Below are 20,102 nucleotides of genomic sequence, written 5' to 3'. Positions count from 1 at the left end.
GGGCTGGGAACAGGTATATCATATCGTTGATACATTGATGTCAATACGGATTAGTTTCCAGTAACCCATTCCTAGTCCGGTAGACCGGACGGGAGGTATTTTCGGACAGCAAAAACCTCAGTGCCCCATAAGGCACGCAGGCGGTGAAACCACACTAGAACATTTTGTGATTTCACCGCCGGTCTCGAACCTCAGTGCCCCATCAGGCAAACTGATGATGAAACCATACTAGGACATCAAGTTTGTTCTTTGACTGGTCTCAATTGTTTCCATGTCTTCATCTGACAATAAAAAAAAAAAGAAAGGGAAAGCTCTGTTGCTATGACGCTTGACTGGCATTTTCGTACCGGGTAGGAGTGAATCGTTGAAAGACAAGATAAACACATTCATTTCAGTGTTGGGTGGGAACAGTTTTGGAAGAACTAATAATGTCTGCGAGCATGAGTGAAAGTTTGAACGTGGTGGGGTTGAGTTCGTTTGTGTGAGGCCATGATCAGGTTCAGGCTAAAGCTGTTTAGAAATGAGCCTGGGAGATGCATGAGATACCTCCCTCCCTGCCCACCAAAAGTTGATAGGGTACAAACTGCATGAATCTTTGCTTTTGCCCCAACCCCAAACCTACCAATGTCATTCCAAATGGAGCGCCCAACCGCTCTCGCATTCCAACGGGATGCAATTTTATTACCTATCATGCAGTATATGACTTGTGGAATCCCACAACTTCCGATAATCTGCTGCTGCTCATCTCGGTATGCCATGGCTCTCGTTTGGAAGTCTATCCTCATTGCTATTGTCAGTTTGTTGGTTCCGTACAGAGGCCCGTCATTTGTTGGTGCCAAGGTTTATATGGTAGTGATGGAGGATGACCCTGTCATCTCATACAAAGCGAGTCGAAATCGTGTGATGTACGTGATTCTTTTATTATATTCATTTTACCTAATCATAGTCCCTTTTCATGTGCCTTCTCTCTCTTGTATTGAGCTATATCTTATTGCAGGAGTGGCGATGAAGCACAGAAGTACAAGGAGAAGGTGATCAGTAGGCATGACATATTCCTGGAGTCCCTCCTCCCAACAGGCTCCTATACAAAACTCTACAGCTACACCCACCTGCTCAATGGCTTTGCACTCCATACAGCATCTCAGGAGGTTTATCCTTCATGAAAATATTCTACAAACCAATGCGTGCATCGAAGAAATATGGCATTATTTCATAACTTCTACAACTTTTAGGAAACATGATAGATTTAGTTGGATTTACAGAGAGGTCCTTAACAAAGCCTTTGAGTAGCAGTTGCATAGTATTTGCAGCACTGCCCCCATAGAAAGATAAATGCAGATTGCTGATGTAGCTGGCTGTACTCATGCTAGGGCAGTGTGAGCAGCCGATTCACCAAAAAAAAAAAAAAAAGGATAAATGCAAATGCTTGACCTGCCAGAAAATTGCCCCTAAAACACGTCTTTAACTGCCATGAGTAGCGTCACACCGAGAGAAACACATAGGGTGTTTTTGCAAGGGCAATGCAGATCAAGTGTCTGCATAAAATTTTTCATGCTCGCCACTGGAAGAGGGCTTTGTCACTGCCCAATAGTTCTCCACTTCTTCAAGGATAGAGCGTGGAGAATGATTCTTTTTGTCCCCTCTGTGAATAAAAGCATGGTGACCATATTCCCCACACTGTCAAAAATATCTCCAAATAATCAAGATATCCAGTGCTCGTCAATAATTTAATATATTAATTAAATATTCAAGACATACTTTTTCTTTGAGTAAGAGTTCAGTAGACAAACATAAAATTCTTGCAGCATTTGTCAGGTGATTGGATGTTGCTGTAGTTGTTGTTGGCTCGTCGCCTCTCCAGTATTGCTGTTTTATTTGATGAATTGATGCTTTTTCATTACAAATTATTATGGTATTCTCTTGAGAAATCACAACAGTTATTCCTAAGCTTTTGAAAACCACAGGCTGTTGCAATTCTTAGTAATGCTCGGGGAGTTCGACTCATGCACGAGGACATGAAGATGGTGAAGATGACCACCCATACTCCAGATTATATTGGGGTCTCGGCAGGAGTTTGGCCACATTTAGGTGGTCCGGAGAGATCCGGTGATGGCATAGTGATCGGCATGATAGACACCGGTATTAATCCCAGTCACCCCAGCTTTGCCAACCTTAGGCCTGAGCCAGCTTCCAACCTTACAAGGTTCAAAGGGAGATGTGAATCAGGAGATGAATTTCCTCTGACAGCCTGCAATGGGAAGATTGTTGGTGCACAATACTTTGCGCGTGCAGCAATCGCAGCAGGCGATTTCAACGCAACGCGTGATTATGCTTCTCCATTTGATGCTGATGGCCACGGCAGGCAAGTCCACTGAAACATGTAACCTCTCAGCTGTTATTTTCTGGATACAATCTATATCCATACATACATACATACATACATATATATTTACATGCATACATACATACATACACACACACACACACACACACATATATATATATATATATATATATATATATATATATATATATATATATATATATATATATATATATATATATATATATATATATATATCCATTAAGAAAGCTTGTACATCAATCAAGCCATATGTCAATTGAGTCAAGTTTACTGTTTTATTCCCCAAATTTTCTTTGGTGCTAAAATCACTAAATGTTTATATAATGATTGAGGTTTTCATTGAAAAAAAATGATCGAGGTTGTAAAAGTAATTAAAAGCTCGCTTCATCGGATCAATTGTAACATAGTTTTGGCATTCATATCAGATGCACTTTGTTGTTTATGCAGCCACACTGCCTCTATCGCTGCTGGAAATTACCGAATTGCGGTGCTCTCCAAAGGCTATAACTATGGATATGCAAGCGGCATGGCCCCCGGTGCCCGGTAGATGGATAAACTCCATTTCATCTTCAGAAACTCCAATCATATAGTCCTCAAGTTCTAATACCTCGTCCATTATCAGTTGAAACTAATATATTTGTTCTCTCTTTTTTTTGCTGTCCTTGATAGGATTGCTGTATACAAAGCAGTCTATTCTTTTGGTGGCTATATGTCAGATGTGGTAGCTGCAATTGACAAGGTTTTCAAAACCAACATTACTTGAAACATCAAACCATTATATGGACCCATCTTCTGTTTCAATTTAACCAAAGTAGCTGCACATTAATCACAGGCAGTGGAAGATGGCGTTGATATTCTTAGTCTTTCAATCGGACCATCAGCTGTTCCACCAGGGCCTGCTGCTTTCCTCAACATACTAGAGGTGGAACTGCTGTTTGCCACAAAAGCCGGAGTCTCGGTCATTCAGGCCGTAGGCAATGGGGGTCCTGCTTCGAGCTCGATCCTCTCATTCAGCCCATGGGTCACCAGCATCGCCTCCTCGACGACCGACCGCAAGTATAACAACTCAATCATACTCGGCACTGGGCAGTCCTTACCTGGCTCCGGCCTTTCACGTAATCCATCCCCCAATTTCAACAATACATTCAGAATTTCCATGCTGCATGCTCTTTCATCCTTTCTTCTTCTTTACTCTCTCTTAATCCAGCTCCAACAATGGAGGAAGAACTCCTCCCCATAGCAGCAGCAGAGGATGTGTGCAGCAGGAACACAAGCTTTCTAGTAGTCCAAAACTGCCAGCACCCGGAGCCCTTCATTCCAGAATTGGTTCGGGGGAAGCTGATCATTTGCACATACATAACTGAATTCATTTATGCACCCACAAGCATGGAAGCCATTGTTGGCACCATCCAGAAGATAGGGGCCGCTGGATTCATAATCACGATGGACCGCAGCTATGATTCCGAGCCTCCAGTGGATAGCACACTGACCCTGTCAATCCCTGGCATTGTGCTTACCAGCAGACGGGCATCGCAGGTACGAGTAACAATGCCTATGCTTATAACGAGAGAATTTTCCTGACAATCAGCAGATATCACCATTAGCATGAATATTAAGCTTAAACTACAAGTCTATTCTATCCATATGAGAACAGCAGCTTCTTTTTTTCCCTTTTGTTTGATATAAAAGATAGGCAGGAGCCTGTCACATTTCATTGAGAACATGAAAATACACAAGCAAAATACAAAAAGTAAACGCAAGCTAAGTCTACAAGCATATGTTCATGCGATATTAGTGTTTCTAAAATTTTCCATCATTGAGGAACATTTGCTAGGAGGTACCGCTGCCCGTTGAAGTCAAAATATCTCTACTTCCATCTATGATGAGTACGTAGAACCATTTTGCCTCAAATCTGACCATTCTAGCATTTCTTTCTTTCCACACTCTCCATCAAATGACTGCAACAAGCATGTCCGAACATGGTCTCCAGCTTTTCTAAATCAATCTCCAAACACTCCAACAAGAAACAAGAGACCCTCGGCCATCCTCTGAATTTAATCTTCTGGACTCATGGCCGAGACAACTCCACCACTAGCTCAGATTATTAATGGAATGAAAGAAAAATGTCATACTCAAGTATTTGTTTAGAATCATGCAATGAAGAAGCAAGCCTTTCGATAAAGAGCTTCCATATCCTTCAAAAAAAAAAAAAAATGAAAAAAAAAAAGATAAAGAGCTTCCAGGACAAGTTCAGATAAAAAGCACAAAACCCATGTAAGTCCAATATCAGAGCTGCAAACAAGTTCAAACTAGTGAACTCGCTCTCGTTTTCATTGCAAGCAGGCTCTTTGGGAATACTATGACTCCAACACGGTTCGAGGAACCAATGGAGGTGTGGTTAATTTTGGAGCAACAGGCAGGATTTTAGACGGGCGGCGTGCCATCTACACCGGCCAGGGGCCGGCCGTCGCATCCTACTCATCCAGAGGACCTGATGTAAACAATGCTCTCATGGAAACAGCCGACGTCCTAAAACCCAACATCATGGCCCCAGGCTCTGCCATTTGGGCTGCCTGGAGCCCCAAGAGCCATGACGATCAAAATGTCAAAGGTAAACTAAACTAACCGCTTCATTAATCTGCTCTCATTCATCTATGCATATATATATATATATATATATATATATATATATATATATATATATATATATATATATATATATATATATATATATAGATAGATAGATAGATAGATTCATCTGCAAAGGAGATTGATGGTTTTCTCCACGTTCGATTATTCATTCATTCATTTATTTTTTACAGGCCAAGAATTTGCACTCCTATCGGGTACAAGCATGGCTACTCCACATGTGGCCGGAGTCGCCGCCTTGATCAAGCAGAGTCACCCCAACTGGAGCCCTGCCGCCATCACATCGGCCATGATGACGACCGCCGACGTGACCGAGCGCTCCGGCGGCCCCATACGATCCCAAGGGAACGAGGCGGCCGCTGCAACTCCATTTGATTATGGAGCTGGGGCCATCAACGCAGCTCGAGCCGTCGACCCAGGCCTGATCTTAGACACTGGCTTCAAGAACTACATCCAGTTCCTTTGTGCAGTTCCTGGGGTTGACGATGAGTCCGTGAGGCGAGCGGTGGGCCTCGGATGCCCCGCAGATAGAAGCGACTGGTGCTCCGACCTGAACACCCCAAGTGTGGCCGTGGCCAACTTGGTTGGATCGAGGACGGTGGTCCGCAGGGTGACGAGCGTGGCCGGTGCTGCGGAGACGTATCGGGTGGCTGTGAAGGAACCGGCCGGGGTGGCAGTGGCTGTAAGACCTCAGGAGTTCACCATCGGCCCGAACGAGTCCAGGACTATAAAGATCATGCTGAAGGCTGGGGAGGCGACGAATGCTTACACTTTTGGGGAGTTGGTCTTGAATGGGGATAGGAAGCATGTTGTTAGAATTCCCCTGGCCATCTTTGTGAGCAGTACTTTGAGATCATGAACTGCTGCATTCAGTACTCCCCTGGTTATAAACTATAGTTTGTGTGGGTGAAGCAAGAATAATTCGATTTCATAATACTTCTTTCGGAGGTCGTAAGTAGTCTTGGCTTTTTGTAAGGTTCTCTCATTTCTTGATTTCTTTTTCTGTTTTGCCGGGTTCAATGCAGACCGCAAGTTTTCGCGTACCCTCTCCGACCCATAGGCTTTCCTCACTGGAATCAACACCTACGTGTGAGTACGTCAACCCAGCGCCATCTCGATACCAGCGAACCAGTAATGCTCCCATCGAAAGTGTTCAGGCATGAGGCATCCGGTGCCCGAATTTAATCGACGCCCATGCGTTTCGAATCTGAACCACCTCGGTGAAAACAAAACCCCATTCTATCTGTGCTACCACCTTGGTGGCTTCCTCTATGACTCGTTCTTTAATTTATGTACACGTTTATCTAAAAGGAATTGGCGTATGGAACAAATTAGTAGAGACTAAGAAGATCTTTAAAAGTATTTAGAAATCACTGTAAGAAAGCTTTGTTATAGATCGATTATGTTGCAAAAAGGCTTCGAGCACCCATTCCATGAGTCTCATCTAAGGGCGGTTTAACCGGTTGGGTTCCTGTCGAGTACTCCAGACAATTTATAAATCCAAATGCAATAGTATGATTGTGAAGGTTAGGGTTCTGGCTTTCCTTTATCCATAATTTGCGTTTAATAAGCTCTATAATAAATTTCTACAAGTTTTATCTAATTTTAGTTCTTTGGAAATCAATTCTTTTCCATATAGAGCAACCTTAATTATCTTTGGTGAATCTATTGATTTAGTTCGTTCCCTAATATCTCGATGAAATATGGTTTCTAAAATACTTACTCTAGAAGGGGTAACACATCATCTCATAATATCATGTCATGTTGCAATGAAGATAGATTAGTTGCAACTTCGATAAATGAATTAATCAAGAAATTATTTTCATCGTTAACTAATATTCATTAATTATAGGAACATGCAATTCATGAACTAATGACGTTCTCTATTCTTGTTTTTGTTACTATTTATTGTTCTTGTTTCTTTTGTATATGTTTTCATGTGAATGTATATGTACAATATTGGATTATTTATTTTAGATTTATTTTAGATTTATTTTACATATTTCTCTCAGGAACAAAAATTATATTTTTACCATTTCATATTTTTATTTGAATCCTTTGTGATTTTTTCAATTTCCCCTCCAATTATAAAGTTTGCATGTTTAAGAATTGTTCTCGAACGACTGTGATTGTAACTATGCTTGTATCTAGCACCTATAATAGCCACATGGTGAATTTTTGGCAATGCAATCACATGTATTATAGTTGCGATCTGATTCAGGGTGAGTTTGTCTCTATGCATAACCAATTCCATTACATCTAAACCAAAACTAAAACCCTCTGTACAATATAACAAGGTCCTTAGTCAAATATTAGATATCAAAGTGCTTAAAGATTTGTTTCATATGTTTTCAAGACTTAGTTTTGTGGTATTTGATGTATCCAAAATATCATCATATAAAGAATGATTTTTTTTTAATATACCATTGAAGAAGCTTGGGGTTAGCGGTGCAGAAAAATTAGTTTATGATTTTATCAACTTTATTTTTCGAGTGAAAGAAATCTTTATATGCACATTGATATATATACACACACATATACATATTAATATATCAGTAAATTGTAAGAATATTTTTCCTAAAGTATCAAATAGGAGATTTCCAAAGTCCAATTCATGCTGCTTTTTTTTTACTTCATCAAAAAAAAAAACATTTTCATTTTTTAGCATGGCACCTTAGGAGGCCCTAGAGTCCATTACTATACGCATGCTGGACTTGAGTCTCTCGTCATATATATATATATATATATATATATATACACACGCGCGCGCGATAGATATAGAGATGTGAGAGAGGGAGGGATGAACATTGGGATATAGAATTATAGATTGTCTAAATCCAACCTGATCCAATAGATTATCCGGTCTTTTCTTTTTGGAGTCAACTCGAATGCTTTCGATCGGGTTCGGATCGGGTTGGTTTGTTGGAGGACCGCATGACACCCCTGCCGACCTCTGACGCCTTGTTCGACTCCTGCAACTCCCAGAAAGTTCGGTTTTTTCTCTTTTTGTTCTTTTCCTCGCTCCGTTATTTTGCTGCTCGACTAGGGCTGGGACTAGGGCTCGGGCTTCAATTTATGCCCAGAATCCCTAGTCTGCGATGGCTTCCGGCAAAGACGACGCCGATCGCTCGTCCGACTCCCCATCAGCGCAAGTCCCTCGCCTCACAGTTTTTTCCAATTCTTTTCTCTGAATCTTTTCAGCTACTAGGTTTTTGATTCCTTTCTTGATCTTCGAAATAATTCACCTCAAATGTTTTACTTTTATTTTTTTAAATGCAGACTTAAGAACCCGTATAAAGATCCTGATGACGGCCGACAACGATTTCTACTCGAGCTGGAGTTCGTTCAGTGCCTGGCCAACCCTACCTACATCCACTGTGAGTTCTCCCGACCGAGAAAAAAGGAATCTTTGACATTATCTGTTTTTCTTGCGGAGGATTTCTATTGGGAAAGCATGGTTTGCAATGGATCAAGAAGTGGGTTCTGTCCGTTTCTGAGAATTTATAGAGAGAGAGAGAGAGAGAGAGGAGAAAACGATTGCTTTGGTGGAAATTTGTAACTGGATTATGGAAAGTTGTGATTTTTTCTGAGCATGTTTAATCTTTCCCTATTGCTAAAGGTAGAAAGGTACATAGAAACACATTCTAATTCTACTTCTCAGTTAGCTGAGAAACCTGTGCATTAAGGTTCTTTCTCTTCACTGACTTCTAATTCTCCCCGTGTTCTCTCTTTCACAACCTCTTAGTTTGATACCCTCTCTTCTCACCTCATTTTTCATTTTCTTTGTTCTTTTTCCTTCAAACTTTCTCCCCTTTCCAATGGCAGCCAATAAAGCAACTGAACTCAATCATTCATACAATTGGGTCTCGACTTTTGTATCTGTGATAGGTGTTTCTAATATGTTATATTTACTCAGTACTTCCTAACCTCACCATGCTTTCACTATACCCTTCTTGAAAGTGTAATGTCTCATTTGCACAACAACTTGGCTTAACATCGTGATAAGTATGAAATTTTAAAATCAATGTACTTTTAGTTGCCTTTCACAGATGCACTATAATTACATTTGGAGTGTCTTCACCTATCACTCCACAGGCCCATAAAGCAAGAAAAGAGAGAAAAGGATGGCAATCGATGGGAGGTTGACTCAAAAATAAATGTTTTCAAAAACATCAAAGCACATTGTATGCCCCCAAATAAAAGCAAAACCATGCAGACAGCAAAATGGGCTTGGCCCACTTGTATACCCTAGACCTACGAAAAGTTATTGGAATAACATTTTCCATTTATTAAAGGAAAAAAGGTTTAATTTAGTTGCACTTAGTGTGGTAAGTGCTAAAATTTCTTCAAGGTTAATTCTTGGAAATTCCAGATCCAGATGTTTGGTAAAGTAGAGGTAAAAATGTAACTTTAATCAAAACATGGTGAAACATGACCGACTATGGCTTTGGTTGAAAATATTGTCAATGGACTAAACATGGTTGCTCTCTATGTTTAAGTAGTGATTGGAACCTTTCTTGTTGAAGTCCCTTTGTAAGAGTGAGTGTCATAAATTTAGTGAATTTAGGATACATGACTCCTTGGATACATGACTTTAGGATACCTTTCTGGATCCTAGAAGTCGAACAGATACATGACTCCTGACTTTAGGTTCCACTAGATGCAACTAAAAACCCATAAAGATTACCCGTATTAAGAGATACGACATTGTAGTAGAAAACCACACTTCTTTATAGATTGCCCTGAGCAGCTATTAGGGTTCTCGCCAAAGGATATTTGTCTTTACTTCCTTTGGTGTTGTCCTGTCACATGATTTTAGATTATAATGTCACTGTTCTGTACTAGCATAATTTGTAAATTAATAAAAAATGCCAACATTTTTTTCCCTAGTCTATCAATCAATTTTATGCATATAAATGAAGCATTTTTTAATGGTTCCTTCTCTACTACCTCTGATGTTATCATATTACATGATTTCAGATTATGTCGATAATTTCATTGGTCTCTACTAGAATGTTTTGTTAATGAAAAGGATATCAACATTTGTTATTTATAGATATCAATCAAGTTGTGCACATCACTGAACCATAGTTTTATGATATAATGCTGACTTTGGCATTCCTATCCAGAGTTCCAGATAATATATAGCTGGAGACTTTCGTTTAATTTGACTACCTTTATTATGTGGCGACTTGTACTTGTTTTTTGTGGGTTAAAATGTTGTTATGCACACACACTTGCATACATGGCAGTTGCATCTGAAACAATGGTTTCCTGTGACTGGTTATCTTAGAAGCTTGGTAAAAATCTTATGTTGAGACACATTTGCTAATGAAGTAGAACCTAATTTGATATTTATGTGGTTCTACTTTGATATTTGTGCATCTGATTGATATAATCCTTCTTGCTCTCTCTTTACCTCCTGCATCTTTTCCTTTTTTCCCCCTGTCAGCTGTTTCTTTCATACTTTTCTTTCATTCTTATCACCAATTTTTTTCATTCTTTATTCACTCTCATCCTTTTGTTCCATCCAAATTTTTGCATTAAGTAACATAGAATTCTGCAAGAAAGACATACGTGTAATGTTTTCTGTGAAATTAACATGATTACAAATCCGATTTCTCTCTGCAGCTAATTCCAAGAATCTAGTCGAACCTGAGGCAGGGTCCATGTCAGTTCTGAACCAATATTCTTATCCAACCTTTTGTTTTCACCAGAAGGTTTATAGCCTGAAACCAGTAAAAACTTCAGCATGTCTTGAAGTTGAACACTTATTCTGGTATAGGCATTGTAGGTTCCTCTTTTATTATTCAAAACTGTGATATATTTTAAGTTTTTAGTTAGGGAAAGGAAAATTATTGTCTTACTAAAATGCATACATCATATATGACATCTTTCATAATGTCTTATGAGACCATCTCTCTCTCTCTCTTTTTTTTGTTCTTGATCCATTAACTGTTTTATAACACACTGTACTATCTTTCTTAGTAGTTATTAGGTATTTCAGGTTCTAATACGAAAATGTTGACTTATCAACTCTAAAATTTATTTTATTTTTCACTGTCATTCACAATGGAGAGATCCCAGACAGAATTTTGCTGAAGTTTTTATACAGCTATTTATGTGCAATTTGGGGTTTCTCTGTAAATCACGATTAAGAATTTTTATAGGAGAATCTTTTTGTATTATCTTGCTTGATGTATGCATTGCCTTCCTTTGGGTTCTCAGATCTTGCTCAAAATCGGTATTTTGAGGATGAGGCGTTTATTGGATACTTGAAATACCTTCAGTACTGGCAACGACCAGAGTACATAAAATTTATAATGTGAGTTAAATGTAAAGTGATATGATTTTTTTACAAAATCTCCTCACAATTATGCTCATGATTTTTTAATTATTATTTTATTGTGGGAAGAATTTTCCCTTATGCATTTTATCAACTTAATTTGTGTAGGTGTTTTTTTGTCCCACAGGTACCCGCACTGCCTTTTTTTCCTTGAGCTTCTCCAAAATGCAAACTTTCGCAATGCAATGGCACATCCTGGAAGCAAGGTGACATTCTTCATACTAGATGACCTTTCTTATTCCAATCTTTTTTAACTTTTTCTAATTTTTCTTAATTTTATTATTTGTCATCTATATTCTACTTGGATTTTCCATGAGTTGTTTGAAGGTTATAGACCAAAGCATGGTTACTAGCGTACTCCTTTGAGATGGTGATACATGTTTGCTGGATTATTCAATAATGATTTTGTTATTGTTTATAAATGCTAATTTGGGATCATAACCTTCAAATTTGTTGATATTAAAAATGCCTGATAGCTGTGCAAATGCCTTTTTCCAAAAGGGAAAAGTCATATCTGGAAAACTGAATGTTTAAAAAGGACGGATGTTGTGAGAAAGGATTTGAATTTTGAACTAATAAAAAGGAATGGAGTTCTCAACAAAAATGAATGGCAAGGCAGCACAACTAAGGTTGAATTCATATAGTTGGATGGGGCTTCTTGGTTGTTTTGATCAGCTACTTGCTCGATTTGCAGGACACTCAAATCTATTAAAACCCTAATGAGCATTGCTGATGTCAAGTTCTGTAAGCTACTGTCAATGGTTTGTTTGCTTTCTGACAATTCATTCCGAAATTTGATTAGTACAGTTTGATGGCACATACTGAGTACTCTGGATAATGCTCCTTTTCCCTGTAAATAGCTTGCTAGCTGATCTCTGTATTATATGCTCCATTTTCCTCAAGTTGTGAGGGATGTTATATTGGATTCTTATACGTACTACATACATAATTTTTGTGAATAGTACTTTTCATGGTTCTCATTTTTCTATATTGTTAGAAAAGTTCAGTTTGTCATATCATTAACCATTTGTAGTGTTTTTGCATAGGAATTGGCTCATAGACAGCAGTATTTCTTCTGGAAAAACTATAGGAACAACAGACTGAAGCACATTCTACCACGCCCTATTCCTGAGCCTGCTGCACCTCCTGCTCCAGCTCCTGTTCCAGCTCCACTTCCAGCTCCATCACCTGCACCAGTGCCATCTATGACCACTGCTGCTGCACCAGCACTTTCTCCCATGCAGTTTGTCGGAGCACCTGGGTCTGCTCTCCAAAAGACTGACATGAGAAATGCCATGGGAGACCGTAGGAAGAGAAAGTATAATCTTTGTTTGTCTATCTGCATACACATTCAACATCTTATTGCTCAGTTATATATGAATGTGCGCCATCATCTCAGATTCTTTCGATGTGATCAATTATCATTCTTGTCATGTGTGACTTATTATGCTATTTCATCTCCTTTCCATCATCATTCGACTTGCAGATTACTATCAACATATGCTTTCAATCATCATTGCGAGTCTTTATTCATGATACAACTTCAACATGATATAGACAAATGGTGTATGGACATACACCCAGACAAACATACATAGTAATCATCCCTATGATGAATCATCCTCACATTTGTTTGTATAATTGTATGAAATAGTTCTAAATAGAAGCAGATCCAAAGACTAGTTTTAAGCACAATGTCAACTTTGAATTTACTTATGCCCTGATGTTGGCGCTTTTAATATGTGAGAACCTATAGTTTTGTGTTAATTCAGTTCTTTATTTTTTTCGGGTTATGTTGGCTCAATGATGTGATCTGATAAGATGAGCTAGTGAAGAAGTCTTGAATTCAGGACCAAAGGGTTTTAGGAAGTTGTTAATGCCCTAAAAGGAATTGACTGTCATGGATACAAGTAAGATCGCTAAAATGGAAAATGTAGTTAAAAAATAGAAACTACTGACAAAATATAATTCATAGACTCAAGCCTTAGCTACATAGGAAGGATTGTTGGTTTGTGATCAGAATTCTCATTGATTATGCTGATATATATTTCTTTTTTGCATGATGTTGGTTTGATGATATTTTGTAAAGGTGCCTTGACTAAGTGAAAGCACAAAAAAGAAATATATATCCTGTCTAACTCTGATATTTAATGCATTGCAAAGATCTTAAATTAATTAATTATTGCAGGAAGGAAGGTTGAAAGGCCAAATGTTATTTCTTGGCAAAGGAGGTCAATGTTGGCTGCTTGCAGGTAACCTTCTTCTCTATTTCTTGGAACTATTGGGCCCATTTGGTTGCAAACAAGGTTCGCCATCTCGGTACCAGACCCTATACTGGTATCATTCTACTATATGTCGGTCGGTATGGGGCCGGTTTGGCATACTGACACTTGTACGCTCCTCGTACCAGGTACCAATTCCGTACTAGTATGGTACGGTCGATATGCACCAGTACTGATTGGTACGGCACACCATGGTTGCAATAGTTGAAGTTGTTGAATTGACCCTTGAGTTATTAACGTTTTGGTTTTGCATGTTTCCGAATGAGAACAAGTGGAATTTGTTGGGCATATGCAAGACATTCAATTTGGTGTGCTGCGAATTTATATATTTGACTACTGGAAATATTGCTAAATGTTTCAGAAGAGTGTAAGATTACAACACCAATGTACATCCTTCTCTTTCTAATTTGAGAACCTTTCTGTAGATGATATTTTCCCTTCTTCACATGGTTTTGTATGTTTTATATCCCATGAGACCTTTTTCCTCTTTTTTTTTTGATGTCATGTGTTTTCTGTTTTGTGCACCAGCTTTTGTTTGCCATCTTTAGGTAGCTACCCATCCATTTTAAATTGGACCAGATTTCCTTTTGTCTCCTGTTGTTTTACCTAAGCATTAGCATGCATTGAATTTACAGTTTTATCATTTACTTGCTTAGGTTAAAATTAATGTTTTTTTTTTTGGTACGACTTATTGGATTTATTCATATTTAAGTAAGTTGTATTTTGCAAAAGAGATTGCAAAAGAATTTTGGTGGCTGTGTTTTTTGTGACGGATTCAGAATCTGTTGATCCAATAAGTTAAATGCTGCTCTGTACCCTTTGCTACAAGCCTTTTAGGTTTTAACTTGTTGAAGTGTCTGCTTCTGGGCCTTAACTTCACCTGTTTTATATTTTTCTGGGATTACTTCTATTTATTACCCCTCTTTGCTACTTCTGGGCTTTTAAGGCTTTAACTTGTTGAAGTGTCTGCTCTTTTAAGCACCTTGTTTCTTTCAAAACAGGGTGGGAGAAGGCTTTTTCCACCACTTGGCCTGATTCTGGTTCATGACTTATGGCAAAATTTTTGTGGATAATATTCACCAAGGAAACGTACTTGTTGAAGGTTTTAAATAAGGTGATTTTGATTGCTCTGTGCTCCAGTTGGTCAAGCTCATCGTACTCAAGTTTTCTTTCTTAGCATCTCTACACTTGGTGTTGTTTATGCAAGCTTTGTCAGTTAGGAGTCTCGAATAGGTAAGGTTCTTGATAGTTGACCATGTTTAGTGCTTCACCTCTGCCATCGAGTGCTACATGTCTAGTTCTGATATAGGTGTGATTTGTTCTTCAAGATTTGATGTTTCACCACCTTCTTTTTTTGGATTTAGGATTTCAGTGCATCTTGTCACATATCATTTGATATTGTGATATAATAAATTATGTTTGACATTCTGTTCCTTAAAATCTGATCCATGACTGTTTGCTAATTTTCGGTATCTGATATATTTCATGTATCTCTGTCGGTTGGATTACAAAGTAAAAATGTACCTTCTCCTTTGGCTGTTTTCCATGGGATCAATACTGAAGTTGATTGGGAATTTGGAGTGGGGCGTTATATATTGGATCATTTGGGTGTTCCTTCTTTACTTTGTAGAATTCATTTCTTTCCATCATCCGTGATTGATTTTCATGAGTCAATAAGTTATTCCGTTTGGTGCTTCTTACCATCTTATGTCAGTTATGAGAGAATATTACTAATGTATTTGCACTTGAAACCAAAACAAAATATGCTTGTGTAGCTATAGTTTAACTGCAATTTGATTGCATCGACTGCTGATTGATTGTTTACCCTGACACATTTGTTTCTTTGTGCCATGAGTCAGAAATGCACTACGGTCAAAACTGATGTGCAAATGGATATCATATTTCTCAATTTTTCTCATAGATTGCTATCTTCTTGTCTGCTGATTAGGTTAATGCAGCCAAATTCCATCTACCAAGTTCTTTTGTTTTGCTTTATGCAGATAGAGTTTATGCAGGACAGTGCAGCATTATTTGTTAAGCAATGTTTCTTCTTAAGAGCAAACACAAGGGAAGTCGGTTTTGAAACAACATGCACCATCTTTTTTAAATTTATCACTATTTCAGCCTTTCTTTTGGTTCCTCTTTCCATCTCTTTGGCATGACATGTTGTGATTATTTGTTTTTCAAATAGAATATGCATTTCTAAGAATTGCTTATGTTTTCACTTCTATGGGTAGTTAAATGCTGGTAAAAGCAGCAGCTGTGCTTTTGCCTGGACATAAACCGAGAAAACTAAGGGGAGCTTAAAGGAAAGGCCTTTAATTTCATCAGCACAACTAGGAATTTAGGAAGTAAGCTGATGAAGCATGAAATTGATACGCAATAATAAATAAGAAGAAGAAGAATCTACTGTGCGCTATAAATAAAAGAAATCTAATCCGTGTTGGAATATTTCTATCATCCCTTCCTAGATTCTTGCATGAACATGTAATATTTGATGATTGGAAGGTGTTTGGCGAGTATCTCTTAACGAGGTGGTACAGGATTAGGTCGTGTTCACCTGTAATGAGGGGTGTATCTGCTTTTTCTCTCCCGTCTATTTTAGTTTTTATTTTTTATTCTCTTTCCCCTGAGAAAGATGTGGTTCTTCAGGCAGGCTGTTACTGAGGAACTTGTATTGCTTGATGAGCATCCTCCGCAAATGACCCAAGCTCATATTCAGCGTGATTAAACTTACTGTATATAAATATGAATAGATAATATTTTTATAAAGTATAATAATTTATTTTATTTGTCAATTTTTTTTGTAGTAGGTGATGAACTGTAAGTGTTATTGTCTCTTGCTTGTCAGAGGTGAGCTATAATTTCAGTAGTCAAATGGTGATCTAGTTGTGGAGATGTAACCCGCCACTTGATGAGAGGTGCCTCAATGCATCAATCCTGTGGCTGAATTGGGTCAAAAAAAAAAAATTGAATCCAAAGTCAATTCATTTTCAGTCAAGTTTGAATTGATCGAGTATGATATGATATTAACTTCATCAGCTCATTGGCCTTTTTTGGGTCAAAAGTGGGTCGAATCCAAGCCTGATCCAAATAACTTCGGTTCGGGTTGGACTTGATTAATTTCAAAATTCAGACTGCCCCACTTCTTCTGGTAACTCTCTCCCCAGTGCCTCCACGGTAGCCAACGGTGATCTTGATTAAGCTGCGTTTAAATCAGCTTGTTCATCTCTGTTGGGGTAGTCCATGACTACAAAATGAGCAGCAATCGGTTTTAATGTCAAGGAACAATATTGAAGTGCTGTTATTTTCTCTTTCTTCTTCTCCTCGGCAGTCCAGACAAATGCAGGCTTTCAATGAATGGATAAAATTCCTCTAATTTAAATAGAGGGAAAGAAAGGAACAGGAAAAAAAATTCGAGCCTATATCCATGGTTTTAGCTGCACTCCTCTTGCATTGCGTGTGGCTTGCTCGAAGGATGTTGTGAACTTGTGCTTCCAAGTAGGTGAGAATTCCTGCATCCATGCATATGAAATCATAAAGAAGGCCTCTGAAATGAAAATATATGAAATGTAAATAGAATAATTCAACATCTCAACTCTAAAAAATAATCTTAGGCTGTGTTTGGATGGGGCGAGGAGAGGAGGGTGGAGAGGGGGATTGTTATGACAATGGAATTGGGGTTCTCACTATCCCTCGTCATCACCATTCTGCCCCCTCTTCTTCTTCTTCGAATCCTCTCTCTTTCTTAAAGCCCTCTCTCTTGCCCTTAGACTGTTGCTACTCCCTTGCTAGAGGCGAGGCTTTGCAAGGCCTCTTCCGATCATCGGCGAGCACAGCTGGCTCGATGACAAATCAACCCACTCGTTTGATAAATTATCGTGATGCCTTCTCTGAGATCAAGCGTGGATCTGGCTCTCCTCGTTGCCCCGTGTTCTCTCTTGCCGATTGCTTGAAGTCATCATTGGCGTGCCTGTTTCGACGACGAGGAGCATTTTGCCTGCTCCTAACTTGGCTGTCTTGTTTTGATTTCTTTTCCTCCACCACGATATGACCCTTTTGCTTTCAAGTTGATAGATTCGTGTTTGTGTTGAATACTTATGGACGATTGAATTATTGGGGGATAATATTTTAGCTATTTTTTCGCAACTGTCCAAAGACAACTTTGTTGAGACAAAAAAATCCACTTATGATAGTTTGCCAAAATCCTACCCTACGGAGATCTAGAGAGTACTAATCAATTCGCGTAGAGATACTGATCTGCACATAACAAGAAGAGAAAGGCACGTTGGATTGACTCTTCCAATGCCTAAATTACGAAGGACGTTGAAATAACAACATTGTCGTTCTTCTAGTTGGTCTTCTCACTTAGGCCTTTTTACCTTGGCTTTCTCAAGTCGGCCTTGTCATATCGGCCTTCTTATCTTGGCCTTTTCATTTCAGCCTTCTCAGACCTGCCTGGTCAGCTTTAGGGGTTCGGCCTCCGTCTTCACCTTAGCTTTAGCCTTCAATTGAACTCTAGCCTTCACCTTAGTCTCAGCCTCAACTTTCACCTTGGCCTTCTCACCTTAGCCTTAGCTTTAGCTTTCATCTCGAACTCAACTTTCTCATCTCGGCCTTTGACTTCACCTCGGCCTTAGCTTTCATCTCGGCCTCGGTCTTCTCACCTCGGCCTCGGTCTTCAACTCGATCTTGGCCTTAGCATTCCTTTCGGTCTTCTCGCCTCAGCCATGGTTTCTCACCTCAGCATCGACCTTCACCTCGACATCGCTCTCCATCTCAGCCTTGACTTTCACCTCAACCATGACAGCTCATATACCGACTAACTTGCCAAAAAAGAAAAGCAGAATAATGGATAAGGGCTTGAGAGCTTCTTACCATGAGAACTTTGAGATATGAGTGCCCTCTCTGTTTGGAGTCCCTTGGTTGTTGTTGCCACAGAATCCGAACCGAGGTCGGAGCACAGCTCAGACGACTTTGGGATCGGCTGGAGTCTAGCTGAGCAGACTAGTGGTGGCGTTGGGCATTGGTCTCCTTCGGGGATGGCCTGTAAAAAGTTCACTTGCTAGAGAATTTCTAGCTGAGGACCTTCCGATGTCTAAGTCAGAATGAAGAGGCAAACAGTGTGTAAAGAAAAAAGAGTTCAGCATAATGTAACTCTTTGTGAGGAATGAACATCATCCCTAAGGTGGGGCCCCCAGGCCGCCTCTTTATATAGGAGAGCTTGATTTTATCGTTATCTGGGCTAATGTGGCGTGCACTGATGGCTAGATAACGGTCAATAGAATGGCCGCAGCGTGGAGTTAGTCCGCATGGGTGGCATACAGTGCCAATCGGGCGCAAACTAGGGTGTCGCCATGACTGCAGGCTGTCGGGGCCGTCGGTTGTTAGGATTGTCAGTCCCTGTCGGCATGTGTCGAATAGGCTCCTTGGTTGGAGGTAAAATTGCTTACTTCCTCACTTCGGTCAGTTGGCTCCTCGATCAGAATCGAAGTTGCTCTCCTCGATCAGGGTAGAGGTTGTCGAGGTCAGTCAGTCCGAGGTTGAGGTATCTAATATTTTTTTCTATTAGCCATATTTATATAGGTGTTGGAGCAAGGATCCGTTTAGGCGGAAGTCAAGGGATGAGCCATAATTTCTTATGAGTCATAACCATCCTTTTGTTTCTAGACCTTCTTAATTGCAAAAATGTAACCGCCCAAAATTCAAATCTGCTTGAAACTGCTTGCCACATGTCGATCCACGATAGGTGGATTGATTTTATGCCATATCAGTTCTAACATTTTCTCCAACCATATAATATCCTTACAGAATAATCTTTCAAACTATAGTTATAATAACCCAGGACCTTATCCAAAATGGCTAACCAGAATGTATTATTTGGGTTTCTTGATTATGTATAAGTACCCAAGATCTTCTCGGCGAATAACCAATGTGGGACTAAACACACGCCTACATGGGTCCTTACATACTCCCCCCGTTCAAGCCCTGACGTCCTCATCAGACTAAGGGTTCAAATCAATTCAAATCCAATCACAAGCACCACGATAAGTTTGTGGTCAGCCTCCATGAACCCGGCTGCAGTGTTCCCTAGTCCACATAGGCTATGGACCGAGTTCGCTCTGATATCATTTATAACAACGCAGGACCTCACCCAAAATGGCTTGCATATCTATTTTTCTAAAAAAAGGTAAAATAAATGGTGGATCGCATATCTCTTTTTCTAAAAAAGAAGGTAAAATAAATACCGTCGAAAAATGGTATTTATTTTTCCATTTTGTATTACCAAGTCGAGATAATCTAAAAATATCATTTTTGACTGAAATACACTCACTAATATTATATAAATATATTAATATATTTATTAATAATATTGATAAAAAAATCATATATTTAATATATATTAATATATCTGTTAATGCATATTAATATTAATAAATAATTAACAAATATTTACTAA

The 20,102-nt window shown here is 39.1% G+C and overlaps 2 protein-coding genes across 7 annotated transcripts; both read left to right on the top strand.

The window, feature by feature from the left end:
• The first annotated feature begins 485 nt into the window (after positions 1 to 485).
• LOC103710810 (subtilisin-like protease SBT2.5) lies at positions 486 to 5,986 on the top strand. The gene is made up of 9 exons (XM_088718773.2): positions 486 to 905; positions 998 to 1,148; positions 1,965 to 2,362; positions 2,813 to 2,908; positions 3,035 to 3,104; positions 3,198 to 3,480; positions 3,573 to 3,901; positions 4,709 to 4,976; positions 5,188 to 5,986. The coding sequence occupies exons 1-9, from the start codon at positions 625 to 627 to the stop codon at positions 5,871 to 5,873; spliced, it is 2,562 nt and encodes an 853-aa protein (XP_088574899.2). The 5' UTR covers positions 486 to 624; the 3' UTR covers positions 5,874 to 5,986.
• A 1,892-nt stretch (positions 5,987 to 7,878) lies between these two features.
• MED31 (SOH1 family protein) lies at positions 7,879 to 15,851 on the top strand. Of its 6 annotated transcripts, none has more exons than XM_088718767.2 (8): positions 7,879 to 8,162; positions 8,294 to 8,391; positions 11,243 to 11,339; positions 11,488 to 11,566; positions 12,407 to 12,742; positions 13,549 to 13,612; positions 14,644 to 14,756; positions 15,643 to 15,851. In XM_088718767.2, the coding sequence occupies exons 1-7, from the start codon at positions 8,113 to 8,115 to the stop codon at positions 14,688 to 14,690; spliced, it is 771 nt and encodes a 256-aa protein (XP_088574893.1). In that variant the 5' UTR covers positions 7,879 to 8,112; the 3' UTR covers positions 14,691 to 14,756; positions 15,643 to 15,851. The 6 variants fall into 6 exon arrangements, with proteins under 6 accessions (XP_088574893.1, XP_088574892.1, XP_038975528.1 ...); XM_088718766.2 differs by lacking the exon at positions 14,644 to 14,756 and adding an exon at positions 13,771 to 14,009; XM_088718770.2 differs by having other exon boundaries at positions 7,901 to 8,162; positions 12,407 to 12,678.
• The last annotated feature ends 4,251 nt before the right edge of the window (positions 15,852 to 20,102 follow it).

This window comes from Phoenix dactylifera, chromosome 3 (genome assembly GCF_051530095.1).
Source record: "Phoenix dactylifera cultivar Ajwa chromosome 3, Ajwa_hap1_PhDact_Kaust_v1.1, whole genome shotgun sequence".
NCBI classification, from domain to species: Eukaryota; Viridiplantae; Streptophyta; class Magnoliopsida; order Arecales; family Arecaceae; genus Phoenix; species Phoenix dactylifera.
Note: the sequence above shows the minus strand (reverse complement) of the source record. Positions and strands in the feature narration are given on the sequence as shown.

Excerpts from the sequence above, each read along its gene's own strand:
- LOC103710810 (XM_088718773.2), top strand. The coding sequence starts at position 625 with ATGTCATTCCAAATGGAGCGCCCAACCGCTCTCGCATTCCAACGGGAT. Across the intron at positions 906-997 it reads GCGAGTCGAAATCGTGTGAT|GAGTGGCGATGAAGCACAGA; the intron begins GTACGTGATTCT and ends ATCTTATTGCAG. Across the intron at positions 2,363-2,812 it reads GATGCTGATGGCCACGGCAG|CCACACTGCCTCTATCGCTG; the intron begins GCAAGTCCACTG and ends TTGTTTATGCAG.
- MED31 (XM_088718766.2), top strand. The coding sequence starts at position 8,113 with ATGGCTTCCGGCAAAGACGACGCCGATCGCTCGTCCGACTCCCCATCA. Across the intron at positions 11,567-12,406 it reads TGGCACATCCTGGAAGCAAG|GAATTGGCTCATAGACAGCA; the intron begins GTGACATTCTTC and ends GTTTTTGCATAG. Across the intron at positions 12,743-13,548 it reads TTGCTCAGTTATATATGAAT|GAAGGAAGGTTGAAAGGCCA; the intron begins GTGCGCCATCAT and ends TAATTATTGCAG.